Source organism: Melanerpes formicivorus, unplaced genomic scaffold, assembly GCF_026170545.1.
Source record: "Melanerpes formicivorus ecotype bairdi unplaced genomic scaffold, bMelFor1.0.p_v2 SCAF_7, whole genome shotgun sequence".
In the NCBI taxonomy this organism is placed as follows: domain Eukaryota; kingdom Metazoa; phylum Chordata; class Aves; order Piciformes; family Picidae; genus Melanerpes; species Melanerpes formicivorus.
In genome coordinates this window covers 26,872,104-26,892,545 of record NW_027142359.1, presented here as the reverse complement: position 1 = coordinate 26,892,545, position 20,442 = coordinate 26,872,104, and the positions used below count along the sequence as shown (strand labels likewise).

At 53.5% G+C, this 20,442-nt stretch overlaps 1 protein-coding gene across 2 annotated transcripts in view; it reads right to left on the bottom strand.

The window, feature by feature from the left end:
• IPO13 (importin 13) overlaps window positions 1-20,442 on the bottom strand; it is a 32,117-nt gene that overhangs the window by 1,415 nt on the left and 10,260 nt on the right. For both annotated transcript variants that reach the window (XM_068141559.1, XM_068141560.1), the window contains exons 3-15: window positions 15,477-15,617; window positions 15,176-15,317; window positions 13,941-14,107; window positions 13,529-13,649; window positions 13,071-13,218; window positions 12,725-12,906; window positions 10,516-10,542; window positions 9,685-9,819; window positions 9,313-9,456; window positions 8,826-8,906; window positions 8,091-8,228; window positions 7,905-8,001; window positions 5,989-6,041 (exon numbers count right to left, since the gene is read on the bottom strand). In XM_068141559.1, coding sequence (XP_067997660.1) covers window positions 5,989-6,041; window positions 7,905-8,001; window positions 8,091-8,228; window positions 8,826-8,906; window positions 9,313-9,456; window positions 9,685-9,819; window positions 10,516-10,542; window positions 12,725-12,906; window positions 13,071-13,218; window positions 13,529-13,649; window positions 13,941-14,107; window positions 15,176-15,317; window positions 15,477-15,617 — 1,576 coding nt within the window. The remainder of the gene's footprint in view (window positions 1-5,988; window positions 6,042-7,904; window positions 8,002-8,090; window positions 8,229-8,825; window positions 8,907-9,312; window positions 9,457-9,684; window positions 9,820-10,515; window positions 10,543-12,724; window positions 12,907-13,070; window positions 13,219-13,528; window positions 13,650-13,940; window positions 14,108-15,175; window positions 15,318-15,476; window positions 15,618-20,442) is intronic.

Below are 20,442 nucleotides of genomic sequence, written 5' to 3'. Positions count from 1 at the left end.
AGGATAGATGCCATGGCAAGGTACACACAAATGCTTCAGAAACAGAGACAGGACAGAGGGTTCCTGTCCCACCACAGTAGGCTGGGCAGCAGCAGCACTTCCAGGATAAGGGCAGCCATTTGGGGCCCATCAGAAACCAGTCACCTCCATGCTTTGTTCCTCTCCTGAAGATGCTGGCATACCTGGGGTCACAGCAACTGGTTCAGGCAGTAACCCCAGACTGGACCAGCAGCTCACTCTGCTTGGGCTCCAGGACACAGATGCAAACATTGTTTGGCAGGTCCTGAGCAGCAAGTCTGAGATCAGAAAAGCTTTTTGTCTTTATGTCACACAGCAATCCCACCAGCCTCTGTGGGGGTCAGGCACTGCTGCTGGGGACACCCTGAACTGTGACACCTCATCAAGTGGCTCAGTCCCCCCTGTGCTGGCACTGGGCAGCTAATAGACATGTTTCAATGTGCACCTCCCACTCCATTTGAAGGGTTTCTGCCCAGCCATGGTGAGACCTGCTATGTAAAGGTGGCCATAGCTGTGCCTTACCACCATGTCCACTGCTGTGGACTAGCACTAGGGATGCCAGCCGTACTTCCTGTCCTGCTGTCACTATGACACTGGAGACAGCAGTCACAGCACTGCAGTGGCCCCACTCTGTGCCTGAAGCTCAGTGAGCAGGACACCAGGGCAGGCAGCCCTCGGGCTGAGCTGTGTGCAGGGCCACTGCCACCCTCTGAGCCTGCCCTCATGAATGAAAACAGGGACTGCTCTCAGCCAGCAGTGCCCAGGATGCCTGGCTACATGGCCACAGTCACAATGGACAGACTTGCCACCCCTTCTTCTCCAGAACAAGTCCATGGCCATCTGCCCAGTGCAGACAACCTATGCTGGAGCCCAAGAGGTTTCAGGGTTACCCCATCTATGTTCTGCCCCTTTGCATGACACACTGCAAGAGGACTCAGATTAGGGCACTGAAGGCATTGCTGTACCAGGTGGAGAGACCTGCCTCCCTACTACGTGTGAGCGGAGACCTTCAGGGGTGTGATCAGGGCCCACGCTGTCTGTGTGCCTGTATACAGACTGTCTGCAGCAACTCCTCCTGGTGTGCTAGCACCAACATCAGAACACTAGCTAGGGGCTGGGCAATGCTTTAGAAACACATCCACTCATCATGGCTCCTGCCATCTAGTTGGCCCCACAATGGACAACAGATGTAGTGTCAGCCATAGGAGACTACCCCCACTGAGGCCCTGGTGCAGAGTCCAGAGCAGCGCCCATGCACCCAGCAGCATGCTGCTCAAGGGCAGCTGGCTCCCATGAGACCACCCAGATGTTGGTTCCTCTCCACTGCCTGTCCAAGGGGATGGTTTTAACCCCAGACCCATGCACTGCAAGACTGCTCTGCTCTGCTGGTACAAGAGTCTTCTGACATGCTCAGGTTGCCACCTACCTGCAGAGTGCTTCTCCCAGCCAAACCAGACCTGTAGCAGGCAGAGCCCCACCAAGTTCTCCTGGTGACCTGGTACACCACTTGCTCCTTGCACAGTCAGTGTCATGGGGGACAGTGTGACACTATGGGGAGGAATACCTCCCACAGGACACCACTGCCAAGGTAGTGCAGAGTGCAAGCCAAATCTGGGCACATCCAGACATGTCTAATGTAGAGAGACATGATTTTTATCCCCATGAGATGGGGCCCCAGGGAGCTTCTCCCATTAGCAATCAGCACCAGGCAGGTCCAACTGCCCTCTCCCAGCACCAAGAACCCTGCACTGGTGCCTCTTACTGCCAGACTGTCCTCTCCATCTCCTGCCAGAGCAGCTCTGCTCACATGTTCTGAGATAGGGACAGGTCTTTAAATGCTTTCAAATGTCCCTCCACATCCTCTGCTGTGACAGCCACTGCAGAGGTAAGCTGTCCTGCAGGCAGACACAGAAAGGACATCAAGTTCTTCTCCATGGCACTTGGGAGACCCCCAGACTGGTCTTCAAAGCAGGCTCTTCTGTGCCTGGCTTTTCACAGGCATGCATGAAAGGGACACCAAACCCCACACCTTCATCAGACAAGGGACAGTGAGGGCTTACACAACCAGTTCCTGTAGCTCCCCAGTACACACAGATCAAGCCCTTGTGTTTGGCACCACCACTTCTACTTCCCAGACCACATACCTGGTGGAGCAGAGCCTCCAGCTTTGGGAAGAGCATGTGAACTTGGCCAGGCACTGGAGCCAGGGAGAAGTCAGCCCCTGCCTGCCAGAAGCAGAAGATACCAAGTCCATGTTCTCTACAGGACTCTGTAACTCCAGCTGGAGCAGGCATGGTGGAGGAGAGCTCAAGGACTTCTGTGTGCAGCCTGGACCAGCCCACAAAGGGAGGGAGGTGGGGGACACACTAGCTGGGCCATCACATATCAGTCTTGCATCTTCTGCCCAGTGAGGTCCCACTTGCCCAGTTTGCCCTGGGGCTCCTGGTCAGGGGAGGTTGCCACAGCATTCCTGAGTACCATGTGGCATGGAGCTCTGCCAGGATGGGTGGATGAGCCTGCAGCCACCACTAGAGAGACAGGCCAGAGAGCGACACATTGGCCGGGGAGCAGGTGAGAGCTCCCTAACACCTGAACCTCCAGTCTGGGTTTGCAGATGCAGACCTGGGTGCAAGCCCCAGCCACAGACCCGAGTGGAAGCCCCAGCTGCTGCAGTTGCATGGTCCTGGGCATGGGTGCTCTGGCTGCCTGGGCAGCACTGAGCCCTGCAGTTCTCCAGGAGGGATGCTGGGTGCTCACCTCGGGCACAGCAGCAGCAATGCCCTACACCATTCCCAGCATACAGTGGAGGAGCAGGGGAGCAGCTGATGCCACATCTCAATGCAAAGGCTGCCAGTACCACTCCATGCAGCCCCACAGCAGATTGGTTATTCTATACTCAACTAAGTAATGGTAACACCAGGGTCCCCAGCATCTGCTACAGACGTTGTTTAAGCCAACATGCTCTCATGCTGAGCCAGCTGTCATCAAGAGTGGACTGCTGTGGTAGCTTTAGGCTATGCTTGTAAACACAGCTTTCATTTGCTTCCAGCTGAGCTGGTCTGGCAAATTTAGTGTTGGGGGGGGGGGTGAAATGTTCAACCCACCATGACTGCCCATTAACGTGGTGGTGAAATGATCAGCCACACCAACCAGGCAGTCTCACAGGCTGCAACCAAGCCCAAAGAAATACTCTGCAAAGTCAACTGAAATCCTGTCACAGAGAGACAGCTCCCTGTAAGCTTGTGACAGAGGGCTGATGTACAGGTGTCAGGAGGCAAAAGCTTCTTCTGAGTTATCAGAAGAGAGCACTTGCTGGCAGAGGGAGAGGACAAAAACACTGCCTGCATGGAGAAAACAGAAAAATTTCAAACAGGGAAGATGATATTTCCACCAAAGTGATCAGCCACAGGAGCAGACAGTCTGGGAAGTGGGAAAACCTCCAGCCTGACACACACTCTTAGGTCCAAACTCCCTGCTGCTCCAGAAGATGAATTATTTAATCAAGGGCTCCACAGGCATAAAAGGCTGGGTGAAAACACAGGCCCTGATACATGAAAATTGTGTCTGAAGAGACCTGCAGTTCTCCTCAACTTTAATCCTTGGAGCTACAAATGCTCAACAGCATCACCATGGAGTATGGTCCTCCAGAAGAGGACAGGCTGAACCCACCTCTGCCATCAGATTGCTCTTGATGTCAAGGCATTTCTTGATAGTTTTCAAAGCATCCTGCCAGCTAATCAGTCTGGGAGAAAGGGCAGGCCAAGAAAGAGGAGAAAACCTTGAAACCAGTCCTATGTGTGTGAAAAGAGGACATGGATGAGCTCCTTCAGTCTCTGTGGGGTTGCTAGAATAAAAATCCCAGGAAAACATCAGGTCTTGAATGGCTGTGCTTGGTGGTGAGCTGCTATCACACACCTCACAGTGAGCCATGATGGAGCAGCCACAGAGGTAGAAGCCTCTGAGCTGCTCCAAAGGACGTGGACTGTCCAGAGACCAGCATGCCAGGAACCATTCTGGCTGCCAGCATGCTGCTGCAGCTCTACCTGCAACTCCTGCCCATAAGGGCAGTGTGCAACAGCTTTCTAGCAGCCAGGATTGGGGTGTGTTTGCTCTGACAGAACACTCCACAGAAGTGCAGCATGGTTGCAGTCTTCTCTCCAAAAGACCATAAACACACCATGTCCAGACAGAGAGAAGGATCCCATGCCAGAGAAAAATTCAACAGTTTCCAAAGAAACAGCAGCCTTGGAACTAAGAGTCACCTTATTCCTTACCCACCTGGCAGGATCAGCTCTACCTGCTCTCCAGGAGGAACAGGCTTTTTGAGTCCTTTCAAGCCCTTCAAGCACAGAAATTCCCCAAGTGACCTTTCAGTGCTTTCCCCACACTGTTAGAGAGATCTCCTACCCTTTTCAATGATTTTCTCCTATGACTGTTCCATTAGAGAACAGAAAAGGGGTCTTAACCTACTACTAGGATATTACCTTTTACACATCCCCAGACCCATGCAGTTCCTCAGGCTCCCATCAGCCTTTCCTCCTCACCATGTGTACAAGGTGGTCATCTTCCCAGGTGCTTTTTTCTGTGTTCTCTAGCCTGTATCTACAGAGAAGTTGTGCCCTAAACTGGGCACAGTGCTCAAGCAGAGGTCCTGCCAGCACTGAGTGGCCAGGAGTTCACCTCTGTGAACTTCATGCACAGACCCCATTCACCATGTCTCCCATCTTGTTCAAAACCCTTGTTAAGAATTTATGGCTTCCAAAACTGTCATCAGCAAAAGCTACAGATGCTTTTTGGTAACCTTGAGTACATGTTATCTTTCAAGAGGAAAAGCAGGGAAAAAAGACTGTGATACAGCTTGTGAGATGCAGTGGATCTCAGCAGGATCCAAGCATCAAGGTGAGACACATAAGGAGCAGACTCTGTCTGAGGGCTCAGGTGCAGGCCCCTCGCCCACTCCATCTTGCAAGACACACGCTGGGGCTGAGCTGCCATCGGAGAGAGCTAACAACTTAGCACTTGGACATGCCAGGCATACCTCCTGGGCAAGGGCAGGACGGCCACAGCTCTGGCAGCTGCCTCAGCATGTGTCACTGCATAGCCACCAGGCCACCACACAAGGTCAGAGGTCATTCCATTACAGAAATGAAGCAGAAACTGACTTTGCTGGCTCCTTCTGGCCACCAACCCACTCGCTGGGTAAGTGGATGTATCTACAACAGGGCCACTGAGTGCATCAAGGACATGGAGGCTTTTTCCTCAAAGGCCAAGGCAGACTGAGGAGTGTGCCAGGCTCCCACTGCTCCCAAGAGGTGTGTATACACATAAAGCATAGTGCTGGCCCTGCCTGCCCACTGCCAGCAGCAACATGAATGCCAACCCCTGACCCAGCCCACGGACCCTGCCACACTGATGCAAACTGTTCCTGTGTGTCTCCAAACCTACCGCCCCAAGAGGCTGCTGGGGCAGGAGGCAGCATGGCACCCTGGCCAGGTCCAGATGCCATCACAAGCATGTTGCTCAGAGCCAAACCCTGGCAGCTGCCTGCTAGCAGAAGCAGGGGCTTCATCCCAGAAGGCAAGGCAGCCAGCTCAGATCATCCCCGCTCCGGAGGACCCATTGCGGGGCAGGTCTATGGGTCAGAAAACATCCACTTAGTGCTCTAATTTATCTGTCACCCAAAGGTGACTGTGGCAGCAGCCTCAAGTGCCCCAAACCAGCTTTGGCAAGGCAAGGGGGTGGCCGCTGGGCACTGCCCTGCAGAAGAGGACACTGTCCTGGGGATGGTGTGAACCCAGAAATAAAGGAGAATGTTTTGTTTTCAACTTCCACGGAAACAGATGGAGAAACTCGATATTCAACTAAAAGGAAAAAAAACGTTGTCAACAGAAAGCTAAAAATAGGTTTAAATTGAATTAAAAAGAGAAAGAGAGAGAACAGAAAGTGAATGAATAAGAAACTAAAACACACCTGTGCCAGGAGTTGCATAAATGAATCAACAATATCAGGATGATCCCTGGGCCCTAAAATATAATAAAGATGTAACTTAAGAGAAAAATCATACAAACAGCAACTCAACATCATATAGTTATGTGATACAGAAAGAATTTACAAGTGAAAACAGGAGTGTAAGGGAGAAGGGGTGTGTGGGGAAGGGGATGGGCAACATGAGCAGCTTGAAGCAAGTTAAAGAAACAAAACATACAAAAAATCATGAAACTTGGAGAACCCAAGAACAGAAAGAAACTGCAAAGGAAAGGGTCTGAAGCCCCAGGGTCTCCAGCTAGCACCTGGGTGCTGCAGAGCCAGGGAGGAGATCTTCATGTCCTTGGGGAGGAAAAGGAGGAGGAGCAGGGACTAGCTAGGCACCATCTCCACAAGGAGAATTAGAACTTTTGCACTGTGGGAACTGAGCGGGTGTCTTCAGAGCACTGTTTGGTCCCAGAAGGTAACTGCGAGTGAACGACAACACCAGCAAATGCTTGACACGCCCGGCCGGGCTCAGGCGTGCACATGCTTGTCATCAGCACCAGCTGCTCAGGAGCCCCTTGCACAGACACCCTCCCACCCCCTTCCCAGATACTTTCCAAGACCCTCAGTCCAGGACCTTCCTGGAGATCTCCTCCAGCATCCTCCTGGGAGACAGCAGCTCAGTGTTCAGAGATCTCCATGCCAGCACCACTCACCCTACCTTGGTATCTGTGCACAGACACATCTTGGCCCCTGTGGGGTCAGCTGTTCCTCCACCTCCTGCCACCCGTGGGCTCAGGAGAAGGGGCTCACCCTACTCAGGGCCAGCTGCCTACCGAAGGGCACCCATGGGGTGAGTGGGAGCACACAGACCTAGGCACACCGTGAGCTGGATGTCTGCTTGCCTGAGCAAAGCTCATGTCCAGGCGTTGGCAGAGCTTGGGCTCTGTTGCCCCCCCTTTCCTCCTGCAGATGTACCTGTTGCTGCCCAGAGGTATCAACGCCTCCCCGGGCACCAAGCCAAAAGGGTTTCAGTGTAGACGCATCCATAAGCCACTGGCAGAAGCAAGGACCTGACCTCCATCTCGCTCACCACTGACCCCAGTGACACCTCAGCACAGTGGGATTTGCTTGGATTATGGAGCAATGATGAAGCAGGGGTCCTCACATCTTCCCCACCTCTCTAGAGAGCTTGTCCCCAGCCTTGCGCTGGGGGCAGCATCACCCTACCCAGCACCCGGCTGTGCGCACAGGACAAAACCCCTTAGGGATCAAATATGGAGATGCTGAAGGACCAGAGACAGCAGCTCCAACATACATTTGTCCCTGTCACAGAGCAACTCACCAAGAGGCTCATAGGGATTCATGGTGCTGAGGGGCCTGCCTTAACTTTGTTCACTTTTTGTAGGGTGGGCAGTGAGCCGAAGAGGAACCCCGTCCTGTGGGAGGATGCCAGCATCCTCTGCATCACAGCAGTGACTTGGTGGCCAGCAGCGACTCTGAAAAGGTCACTTCCCAGCTATTCACACACACATTCTCCTGCTCAGGCTAGGGCTTGATTCCCAGCCACCACAAGTAGCATGTTCCCCCACAGGAGCCCCAGGACCTCCTGGAAACCACAATGTCCCTGCCAAGTGGGACTGGACCTCTAGCTTGGCCCTTGCAGCACACGATGCCCACCCCTGTTGCAGAAATGGGGCTGTCACAGCAGAACAGTCTTGCAGGGGTTTCTGCTTCTGCGGCCTTGCAGGGAAGGTACCCACCTTCCAGGGGTTGGGATGAATCCAAGAAACAGAGATGGCCCCATTAGCTTAGCTAGGAGTAAAAACAGCCATTCCTGGTAAGACGCCTCCAGACTCCATGCATGCAACAGCCTGACAACAGCCCCAGCGCGGGGAAGGGTTAATCCCACATACCTTGCTGGAAGAGGGTCAGCGTGACTGAGGTAACGAGCAAGAAGAGGGCCTTGATGGGAGGGAAGTGAGCAGGCTCATGGGCAAAGATGTGAACCAACTGCAAGAGAGAGAGAACTGAGGCTGCTGGCCCTCTGCACCTATGGCTTCCCAGGAAGCAGCAGCCCCAGCCCTGACTGCAGCTTGTACCTGCCGGGTGAGGTCGATGGCAGAAGCTTGGGGGATGGTGCTGTACATCTGCCCCAGCATCTCGCACAGCTGAGGCACCATGGGGGCAAAATCATCCAGGAGGGTCTTCACAGATTTCTCAAAGATGGCACAGACAGACTGTGGGGGAAGAGGGACTGTGTGAGCAATGGGCATCAGGAGACCTCTCCCAGGGAGCAGAGCTTGACACATGGGTCCCAGGGGAGAGCAGAGCTGGAAATGGGGACGGGGACCAGTCAGGCAGAGGGCTCAGATCTGCTCTGGTACTGGTGGTCCTGCCCTGCAGCATAGGATGCTCCCAGAGACCAGGAAACAGCCTTCCCGCTGCTGCAGAAAGTCTCCTTGAAGGCCAGGGGAAAGCAGCTGGTGGGACACTGCCCATGGGCATTTCTGGACTGAAAGAACTGGAAGAACACCAGATGACACAAGTCCAGGCCAGAGCAAAGCTACCCTTTTAGAGAACATAGGGTTGGTAGACCCTCATCTCCCATCTTCCTGCTCGTAGCAGAGCCTTTGTAACTGGAAAAGAGCAGAGCTCATGGGGACACAAACCAGAAAAGAATGGCCAGACACTGCTGGTGACAGCAAGAAGCACAGGTCCAGAGAACCTAGCAACATATTCCTAACAGGGCATGACCCAGACTGCCCTTTGCTGTCCCCAGTTCAAGTCAGCAAAGACAGAGAGTTGCAGGCAGTAGTAATGAGGAGCCTGGTTACCTCCACCACCTGGGCATCATTCAGCCACTTGCTCAGAACCTTCTGTATGAGCTGGAAGACTTGCTGCAGAACCACCACCACCTGTAAGGAATGAGAGGCACTGAAAAGAATTGGCCCCCAAGGCCCTGGGGAGTGGAGATTCAAGACTAAGCATGGCCTGGACTCAAACCTTCAGACATCACTGCCTCCTCCCCCATCCAAAGCTTTCTTCCCTGCTTGAAGCAGCCTGACATGGCTTACAGCTGGCAGGAAGCACCCAGGCTGTTCTTCAGAGCAACACCCAGCCAAGAATGATCCTGCAGGTCTCCTCTGCCCACCTCAGGAATGGGCAGAGCTCAAGGAGTTGTTTTAGATGGAATGCACCAGCACTACTCTCTTCATGGAACAGCCTGAATTCCACATTAACTCTACTCTCCTGGCACCAGGAGTGAATACCCAGGCTTTGGCCAGGCTGTTGCAAAGAGCACCAAGCTCCCACTCTACTCACTGGGTTGGGTCCTTGCTGCACTGGCAGTTTCTTGACCTCATTGTTTTCATGGTCATCATCGTGGTGGCTGATGTCTAAGGTGGTGAAGAGGTTGGAGAGCAGGCCCAGGATGTGGATGATGGCCAACTTGTTGGAGGGATTGGGCTGCCAGGGAACACAAAGCCAAAGTGTGACACAGACCATGGCTCTCAATCACAGTCATGCTTTTGGGATCTTGAGAAACCAGCATTGCAGAGGCAAAGTGCCAGAGAGGGGTTCCCAGCACTGGGCTCTCTCTGGAGCCCACATTGCAGAGCACTGCTTCAACACACCAGCCCCAGGGCTACAGTGGGAGAAGCCACTTCTGGATGGAGGTAGCACAGAGGCACTCACCGCTTCATCAGCCAGCTTTTCCAGCTGCTGGATGTAGGGGGTGATCAGGGAGTGCAGGTTCTTCAGGATCTCCTCCACTTGCAGTGCAGAGAGCAGGAAACCAAGAGCCTGCATCAGCCACATGCACTGGCTTGTCTACAACATAAACAGGGGAGGTCACTGCACAGCTTGCAGCCTTACCACACACATGCTAGCTAAGACAGCTCCCACGGGCCCAGCCAGCAAAGTCAGGACCCCAGTGCTGCAGTACCAGAGCTGCTCTATGTGGGTCAATCTAGGTGCATCTCACTGCAGGAGAAGGGAGCAGCTCTCTACCATCCCTACAGCAGAGCCCAGGGAACAGATGCTCTGCCATCATCACACCTGGCTTCTTCCCAACAACCCACTAGAAGACCAGTTGGTGCCCAGAGATCTCCATGCTGGCACCACTCACCACCCTAATGTGGCACACCAACCTTCGCACAGCCTTTTTTCAGCTCTGTCCTCTCTCCTCACACTCATCTCCCTTCTTTTTCCTGCTGAAGACATGCCTGCCCTCATCACATCTTTGAACTTGGCAGGGCTGGGAACTGCTCAAATTAAGCCTCCTTGGGGCCTTCCCTCTCTATGGGGACACATCCTGCATTGTGACCCCAGCTCACATCTGGTGGGTGGCTGGCAGCACAATGTGAGGCTGTGAGCAGGTACTGCTGGCCCTACACACAATGGGTGCTGAGCTCTCCTGGGACAGCTCCACTTGCAATAGCACCCCTTGTTTCTTTGGCTGAGCACAACTAAGGGGTATGGGAGGACAAGCAGAACCAGCCAGATATCTGAGCCAGCTCCTCTTACCTTGTGAATCTGCTTCATCAACACCTCCTGCCAAAGAGAAGGGGAGAGAGAAAGAGGTTGAGTAACGCAGAAAGCCCATTCCCTTCCAGGAGGCAGGACTGATGCAGATCAAGACAACCAACACCAGTGCAGGTATAGACAAATGACATGTACTCCCCACAACAGGCAAGGAGCAAGATTCTTGTCCCCTGGTAAGCTCCTCCCTGACTCAGCCCACTCAGCCACCCAGCAAGGGGAGCCTCTGGCTTCGATGAGCTTGCAACAGGACAGAGCGAGGACTCAACTAGGGCTTCCTTACTCCAGTGACACTGACCCCCAGGCTCAAATGAAAAGACACATCCCCTCCACCAGTCCCTCTCCACCCCCATGCTCACTCTGGCAACCCACCTTAAGCCCAGCCCTCCTCCTAGTGCCTCAGGACTCTGAGCCCCATCTGCCCCATGAACCAAAAAAAGACCAGGAGACAAGCCCAGGGTAACCCCAGAGACCCCTTGTCAGTCAGCTCTGCCACTGTCTGCCATTTCTGCACTCAGACTACAACACTCAGTGTCCAGTTCTGGGCCCCTCAGTTTAGGAGAGATGTTGAGTTGCTGGAATGTGTCCAGAGAAGGGCAACAAAGCCAGTGAGGGGTTTGGAGCACAAGCCCTGTGAGGAGCTTATTGCTGTCTACAAACTACTTGAGGGGAGACTGTAGCTGGATGGGGGGGTTGGTCTCTTCTCCCAGAAGAGACCAACAGAATAAGAAGACACAGTCTCAAGCTGTGCCAGGGGAGGTTTAGGCTGGATGTTAGGAAGAAGTTCTTCGCAGAAAGAGTGATTGGTCATTGGAATGAGCTGCCCAGGGAGGTGGTGGAGTCACCATCACTGGAGGTGTTTAAGAAGAAACTGGATGAGGCACTCGGTGCCAGGGTTCAGTTGATTAGACAGTGTTGGAAGATAGGTTGGTCTTGATGATCTTAAAGGGTTTTTCCAACCTGGTTAATTCAATTCTGTTCTATTCTAATTCTGTTCTATTCTTATTCTATTCTATTCTTATTCTATTCTATTCTATTCTATTCTATTCTAATTCTATTCTATTCTAATTCTATTCTATTCTAATTCTAGTCTATTCTAATTCTAGTCTATTCTATTCTAATTCTATTCTTTAGAATAAACCTTTAGAATAAACCAAACCAGGTTGGAAGAGACCTTCAAGATCATCGTGTCCAACCCATCAACCAATCCAACCCACCCAAACAGCTAACCCATGGCACCAAGCACCCCATCAAGTCTCCTGAACATCTCCAATGATGGCGACTCCACCACCTCCCTGGGCAGCCCATTCCAATGGGCAATCACTCTCTCTCTATAGAACTTCTTCCTAACATCCAACCTGAACCTCCCCTGGCGCAGCCTGAGACTGTGTCCTCTTGTTCTGGTACTGGCTGCCTGGGAGAAGAGACCATCATCCGCCTGTCTACAACCTCCCTTCAGGTAGTTGTAGAGAGTGATAAGGTCACCCCTGAGTCTCCTCTTCTCCAGGCTGAGCAACCCCAGCTCCCTCAGTCTTTCCTCATAGGGCTTGTGTTCCAAACCCCTCACCAACTTTGTTGCTCTTCTCTGGACTCGTTCCAGCAAGTCAACATCCTTCCTAAACTGAGGGGCCCAGAACTGGACACAGTACTTGAGGTGTGGCCTAACCAGTGCAGTATACAGGGGCAGAATGACCTCCCTGCTCCTGCTCTATTCTAATTCTAGTCTAGTCTAGTCTAGTCTATTCCTATTCTAGTCTATTCCTATTCTATTCCTATTCCTATTCCATTCCTATTCCTATTCCATTCTAGTCTATTCTAGTCTATTCCTATTCTATTCTATTCTCATTCTATTCCTATTCTAATCTATTTCTATTCTATTCCTATTCTAATCTATTTCTATTCTATTCCTATTCCTATTCTAATCCTATTCTATTCTATTCTATTCTATTCTATTCTATTCTATTCTATTCTATTCTATTCTATTCTATTCTATTCTATTCTATTCTATTCTAACACAGGGCCTACCACTTGGGTCTGCTAGCATAGGAACATGATAGACAAGTCTCCCACACCAAGCAACAGGCCCCGAGCTGCTGCTTTGCATCCCCCTGCCCTGATCTTTGCAGAAGGGAAGGTGTGTGCACAGAGCACATCCCAGGTGACCGCCACACATCCGTCTGCATCCTGATCCTACCTGCGATACGGCGACAATGTTGGCAGCATAGGGTGGCAGGTCGTACTTGCACTCCCGGCAGATCTTCTTCAGGGTGGAGACACTGGAGATGGAGAGCTCAGGGTTGCCCAAGGCTTGGAGCACCAGTGGCAACACGTTGTTAATCATGACAGGGTGATCCGCCAGCCACTCGGACAGGGCCCCTGCGCACACAGACAGGATCAGACCACAGGACTGCGCCACAGGCTCTTGCTCCTCACATCCCAAGATGCTCATCTTTGCTTTTCACCACTGTTATTGATTGGCAGGAGCAGTCTCAGAGGGGTCCCCCTCCCCAGCCCAGCCTGCACATGAACAAAAGCCTCACCGATAGTGAACATGACGGTGTCAGCGAGCTGCACGTTGCTGATGCTGATCCGGGGAATGAGGCCGATCAGCCCTGGCACTACGTCGGAGTAGTTCACATCAATGGTCTCAGCAATGGACTGGAAGCCATAGAGCAAGGCCTCCGTGTGCTGCCAGGGTTAGAGAGGCACCATCAGAGCCACACAAAGACCCCTGACGCCCACCCCAGTCCCAGCTCCAGGCACTAGCTCAGATCTCCTCACAGTGGCTGAGAAGACTGGTCCCTGGGCAGCACTAAGGACAGGGAGGCAGAAGACTCATTCCAATCCCTAGCAGATCCCAGAGTGCCTGCATGTGAGCTTGGAAGGTGGCCATGCTCTTAACCTCTATCATATCCCTTTGCTCTCAATGTCCTGTGGCAGGGATAGGTCTCTGAAGGGCTGGCAGGCATCAGCCTGGTGCTCGAGTCCCCTCACTCACCTGCCATGTGGATGGCTGCTCTGTGTTGGTCAGGAGACGTCCCAGTTTGTCATAGAGGCTGCTCAGGAGCTCAGCACCCAGCATCTCGTATACATACATCAGCGTGTCTGAGATATCCACCCTGCAAAGAACATGGGGGGTGTCTCTAAACAACGTCCCCACCCGCTGCAGAATGCTCCCTGCATGCACATTACTTCCCCTCCCACTGCCAGGCAGGGCGCAGGCACTGCCTTCATGGTGATACTGCCCCAGCCTAACACAGGGCTTCCTAAGCAGGGCAACTGGTGAGATACCCAAACATTAGTTCATGTCTTTGATACCCCCACAGCCAAAGCACTCTCCGTGTCCCTCCTTGAGTCTCCCCACAGCGCTCAGCCTTCATGACAAGCAAACCCACATCTCCCAGCTGTACCTGTATATCCGAAACTGCTCCTTCTCATCTGAAGACCAGAAGCCATACTCCTCATCAGATGGGAACTGGGCTTTGTGCAGCAACACGTCCACCAGCTGGAAGTAGACAGGCCTGTACACCTGCTGGTACACCGCCTGCTTGTCTGGCTCAAAGGAGAGGATGTCATCCTGGCAGCCGGAGGAGAAATACATCAGGTGTTGCAGAGGAAAGAAAACAGGGATAGCATGCCTGCTGCATGAGGAACTTAGGGGCATCTACCAGGGCTGGTGGGACCTGTCATGCTTTGGAGGTTGCAATTCCAGCTTCCCAGAGTTGACCTGATGCCAAGCCCTTCTGTAGCTGCAGCATTATCTGGAGGCAAGATGCCAGAAAGCTCTGGCAGCCAGGTGGACCCTTGAGTGTTTGAGCACAGCACAGTTACAGCAGGGTGGCACTGCCCTGCTGAGCACACCAGGATCAGGAGCATACATGCCTCAGACCCCTGTCAAGCAGGCTGGGATGGGTACCTGGGGGAGTAGAGCACTCTCCTGCCTGCACCCATATCCTCAGACCCATCTGGACAAGAAGTGAAGGGAGGTGGGAGCCTCAGCCTAACCCCGTGCAGCAAAGGAGCTGCTGGCATGGTGCTGACATCGCCCCCCTCCCCGCCCACATGCAGCCACACTGCATCCCACACTCAGCCACACCGTCATCAGATTGCAGAGGAGTGGAGCTGGGGGGATGAACAGGGGCTAAAAATAGAGCATGACATGGCAGGGTTGCTCTACTGGCACACGGAACACTGGGCCTGGGAGAGGGACCCCATGCTGGGCAGTGACTAGCAGCCCCCAGCTCTGTGTTTCCTCCTCCAAGAGACCACGGTTGCTAGCCCAGCAACAGGGTCAGGCCCGCAGGGAGCCAGCACATGCTCTGCTCCCTGCCTGCAGCTGGTACAGCCACACAGCAAGGTCTGCTGCAAAGAAAATAATAAAATTAGCATGAAGTTTTAATTAGTTATGTTAACAAGGCCCTCAGCGACTGGCTCAGATTTCCTTGGAAGACTGGGAGTGGAAAAACTAAGCCACGGGGCCAGCGTTTCTGAGATATGTGCCCTGTAGCAGCTGCAAGCACAGGGTGAGGAGTGGGGGTGTCAGAAATCCCTGGGAACCAAACCCAGTCCAGTCCCTCTACACTGCTGCTTCCAGCTCTGCGTGGAGTGCAGGATCTGGACAGGCTGCCCCACAACAGCCACTGACCTGCAGCGTGTACCAGAAGGTGAGCGTCAAGGAGCTGGTGGTTTCATTGACGGGGTAGTGCCCAGGGATGCCAGTGCAGAACATGATCATGTTGACCAGAGCGAGGAAGCTCTGCCAGTGCTCCACCTGGTCCAGGAGGGCCCTGGGGAGCAGAGAGTATGGTCAGAGCGGCACCACCACCTTGCTCCTCTGGCCAGACACACATCACTGGGTGCAGGACAGTCCCTGGACAAAACAGCATGTGAGGAACAGTGGGCTGCTCCGGTGTGCTGTGGTGCACTGGATGGTGCCCAGCACTCACCGGGAGTGGTTCTCCCCCAGGGCCACAGCAATGCGGCAGATTCCGTGCGATGTCTCCATGTCCCCACTCTGGACCGCCTGGCGCAGCTGCTCTTGGAGCCCCAGCACAGGAGGGATGAGCTTCAGGAGGGTGTTCACATACCTGCAAGCACAGCCTGAATCAATTGCTGGACATTGCCTCATAGGCACCAGCTGCCACGGTGGCCATCCCTTCTGATGCTCTCCCAGGGCTTCTGCCCAGTTTTCCCTACTGGAGAGCTGCTTTGTGTAATGGGATGCATCCGTACGACTTTACCATTTACATGGACTCTCCTCCCATCCCTTCCATCAGGACAAAGGTTGAAGCCCCAAGTGGTCCTACAGCAAAGCCTTTCCAACTGAAGAGAAGGGCAGAGCCAGTGGCCATCAGCTCTGTGCTGATGCATCTCCCTCTGCCCACCCAAACCTGCTGGCAGGGCTGCCAGCAACCCCTAGCCAGCACTTGTCACTGCCATGACCAGCTCCAAGAGAGCTGTGCCTGTGCACAGCAACATCAGAAGGAAAGGGGAGTGGGAGAAGGGCAGACCTGTGGGCTCTTCTCACCAAGCTTGCAGCCCGCGCTTCTCAGCTCTGCATGGAAACATCCAGAACTGCCAGTGGTAAGCTGCATCATGGGCACATAGAATCACAGAATCACAAGATTATTTGGGTTGGAAGGGACCTTTAAAGGTCATCTAGTCCAACATCTAGATTGTGTTCTCTGTCTGGGATTAAGTGGGCATCCACCCTCAGGGACTCCCACCCAGGGAGGATGCTGGCCCCATGAAATATCTCCCTGGTCCCCCACCCTGCCAGGCTGCCGCAGCACAGCACAGCTCTCCCACATCACATCACGCACATCAGCCTCCCCTCGAGCTGCCTGTAAGTGATGGTAACCAAGGCAACGAGAAGGAGGCAGTCAAGGTGAAAAGCAGCCCAGGGCCCCCAGAGAGAGGCCCTGCTGGAGGCTGATGAGCAGCCTGCCATTTCCCTGCCCGCCCAGGCATGTTATCTAGAGCTGCAGCTATTCCGTGTGCTCCTTGCCTGCCCCACCACAAGCAGGTGTGGGGCCAAGGATGCTCAGAGCGAGAGGCACACAACAGCTCTTGCTGTGGCTAGTTTAGGAGAGAACAAAGCCATGGATGCCACCAGTGCAGACAGAGAGCCATGCTGGTGGTGGCAGCCTGTAAGTCTGGGCCAGGAGGAGAAGGCAGAGGCAGTACTGGGTCTCAGGTTCTAATGGCTGCCTTGGAATTCCCTCTGTGTCATGCCAGGGCTTGCTTCCCCTCCCCCCTCTCCCCCAGAGACAATCACACAGCAAAGGGGATGGGCATTTTCAAGTCTCTAGTGCCCCATGAGTGAAGCATGTGGCAGTGTAGGAGCAGTGTGATAATGGAGAATTTGGAAATTCACCAGCTTTCCTCACCAGAAACTGATGCTGCAGCCAGGGTCAGCTCAGGGGAGCTCAGGGAGTGCCCAGACACAAAAAGCATAGGGGATCTTCTGCTGCCTCAGCACAGGGCAAAGCCACTCTTCTTCCACAGCACTGGGCTCATGTTACCCTAGAGATGTTTTCACAACTTTCTGAGTTTATGACAAGGATCTTGCTTCTGCTGGTTACCTACTCACAGTACAGATGTTTGGACCTGAGCTGGTCCTCTGCACAGCCCACGGAGAGAATCAACTGGGTTTGCTTCCATGCTGCAACTCATCCTCAGTTAGTGAAAATTTCTAGAAAAGGTTGGGTGAACCATGCCTCCTGAGCATCACCATGCTCTGCTCACTGTCTATGCAGGTGTAAGGGCAATTTGGATGCAAGGGTCTCCAGTGAGGAGGAAAGTTCTTGTTCTAGATGAAATGTTTTAAGCAGCCACCCAAGAACCATGGCCAAGCCAGCCAGAGCTGAGCTCCTTTCCTCCACATCCAGAAGCATGGAGGCCCAGGCCACCTTAAGTGGTTAGTGTTGCTTCCCAGCCCCAAGCAACCAGATGGCACCATAGCCCTGACTGGGAGCAGGGCTCCCAGGAGCTTGTCCCAGGAAAAAGACATCACACCTCTGGCACTGCTGCCAGCCATCACTTGCCACGCCAGTGCCAGGCAGGAGGGGATAAGACCATACCAGACCAGGCAAGCCCCTGGACTGCCCAGCTGTGCAGCGTGTCTCCAGCAGCCAGTAACTGGGAAGACCTGGGAAAGAGCATCTGAATGTGGCAGCCACACAGGGATATTCCCCATGTATTTTCCTCCAGTGATTTGTCTCAGCTTTCCTGAGCAAGATTTGCTACCCTGGTGTTTAGCAGCTGAGCAAATTTTGCTTCTATGAATTTGTCTGGTCCCTTCTCAAAACCCAGTGAAACAGCATCTGCAGGTCCCTCTATAGAACCATCACTTCCTTCTGCTCTTCCCACAACCCTCCCCAAACCACACTACAATATTGGGGGGTGACCTGCAGAGGGGGAGAGATGGGCAGCTCACACAGGACAATCCGATCCTCCCTGATCCAAAATGTCCTGCTGAGAAACCTCCAACATTATTAAAAACCTGTTTCTAGTGAAGCTCTTGGACAACTGTTCTAGTGAAATTCCTCTTCAGGGATTGAGCATCAGATGCCAAGACCAAGAAGGGATGGGATGGATACCAAGCAAACCCACCCAGACCACTTCAGTGAGGTGGCTCAGGATCTGATGCCCACACTCTGTAACTCCCATCACAGGCACACACCACATGGAGGTCCCTCTCCCCACTCTGACACTACACACTGGGCTGCAGGAGCCTGGCCAAGTGCTGCATGCCAGCTGTCTTCCTGCAGAACACACTGCTGAGCTTTCTGACCTGCTTAGCTGGGGGATAATCCTCAAACAAGACAGAAAATCCAGACCAAGCCTCCTCGGCAAACAAGATGCAACATTATCTCCATTCCTACCCTTTTGCAGATTCAGGAGCTTCCCAATGTCAGCAAGAGCAGAACTGGGCTCAGAGGTGCTTCCGTGGCCAGCTCCTGGCCAAGACTCTGAGGTCTCTTCTCAGGAACACCATTTCCTAACAGAGGAGCAGTGTCCAGATTCCAGTAACACTCAGGCCATCCCCTTCTCTGGGTGCCCAAGGCTGCCACCCACCTGGCAGGTAAGGAGATCAAACACTTTGCACCTACAGATCTCTGCTGCATCATCTCTAGTAACACCTCGGAGGCAGGAAAGTCATCCACTGCTGCTCACAGGCAAGGGAAGTGAAAGCTGCTAGCACAAGCAACTTGCTCAAGAGTGGGGCAGCACCACAGCCAGAAGATTCTTACCCATGAGGTCTGACCTGCCCTTCTCCATTTGGACAAGGGTGGCAGCTGGCTCATGCCTGGATGAGAAGCTGCAGGGTACTTTGCAGGGTGGTGCTCCCCTGGAAAGATGACCTACAGGCCACCTAACCCTCAGCAGCAGAAACCAAATTCATGAGGTATTGAGCCTTCTGCTGATGGTAGCACACCTGCATGACTGCCTCTGCAGCAACATCAAGGAAGCCAGTTGGGAGGGAGTGAGGTGAAAAGACACAGGGTCTGTAATGCTCATGGGAGCCCATGAGAAAGCAGACACCAACCCTGTCATGGAGTGATGCCCTGACAATGTCAGCAGCTCAGCACTAAGGCTGCTCCAAGACTGTGGCCAAGTGCATCAGGAAGCCAGGCCCCCATGGAAACAAAGGCGAGAGACTGTGGAGGCAGAGAGCAGCTGAGATGCAGCAGGGATCTCCCAGACGGGAGATAAAAGACAGAAAGGTCAGAAGACTCCCCAGGGGGGCAGGGGAAGAGCTGGATCCGCCAGCTAAGCAACAAAGCTGAAGGGGCGGGACGGCCGGGAGGAGGGACACAGGATGGAAGACACAAGGAACAAAGAGGAAGAGAGAGAAGCTCTGTGAGCTGTCCTACTCCTGAAACCATCACAGACATCGGCATCGAGCACAGTCCTGCTCGTCCCTGGAGCAGCCAACACCACACGCTGCCTGGCAGGGCATCTCTGTGACAATGCCACCACTGTCCCTGTGCCCCACGAGTGGGGGCTGTGCCAGGGTCACACACTGGGCAGCCTTTCAGTCCAGCTGCCCACTCCGTCCCAGACACTGCCCACATGCTTACAGACAGGATGGTGCTCAGCTGTGCCTTCAGGGAGAAGGATGGAGAGCAAGTGCTGGTGATGTTGATGAATGTCAGGACCAAACAAGGCCAGAAACTGCACGGCAGGGTCAGCATGGGACCAGAGAGGAAACTCAACTGTCAGCCACACCTCACCAAACTCACTTTGAGAGCTCAAGCTTTTGATGCAACTGAGTAACAGTGCCGCAGGAACAGGCTCCTGCACACAGGTGGGGAATCACCACCAAGGGACTTCTGAGACTCACAGGAAATGGAAAAGAGGAAGCCAGAGAGTCTCAGCATTTCAGAACTGCCAGTCACATTCTCTCACTTTCTCATTTCTTGCACTAATCCTGCTACAAGTGTTTGGGCTGGCCCACAGGCTTTGCTGGTTGCAAGGAAAAGCCACTTGTAGTCATCTTCTGAATGCAAGGCAACCCCTCCTCACACCCAGCAATGCATCAAAACCCTGATGGGTCCCTTTGTGCACCAGGACTTGCAGTCTCCAGATGCAACCCCCTTGTCATCAGAGGAGATCCCAGGCTGCAGACCAAACCAGTTGCCCTTACACTGAAGCCAAGCGAAGCATGAGGGCTCACAAGCACAGCAGCAGCATCTGCATCGCTGCAGAGGTTCAGAGCCTGCACGATGTGCAGTGATGCACAGCAGCAGCAGCTCAGCCTTGCCTTCAAGGAAACTCTGCTCTTCAGGGGAAGGTTGCTAAGCAGCCAGGAGGGGATGTGGCCACAAGAACTGGAGAAGATGTATTTTCCCTTCTACGGGCATCAGTTCCTGGAGCTGTCAGCAGTTCAGACAATGGGGACAAGCA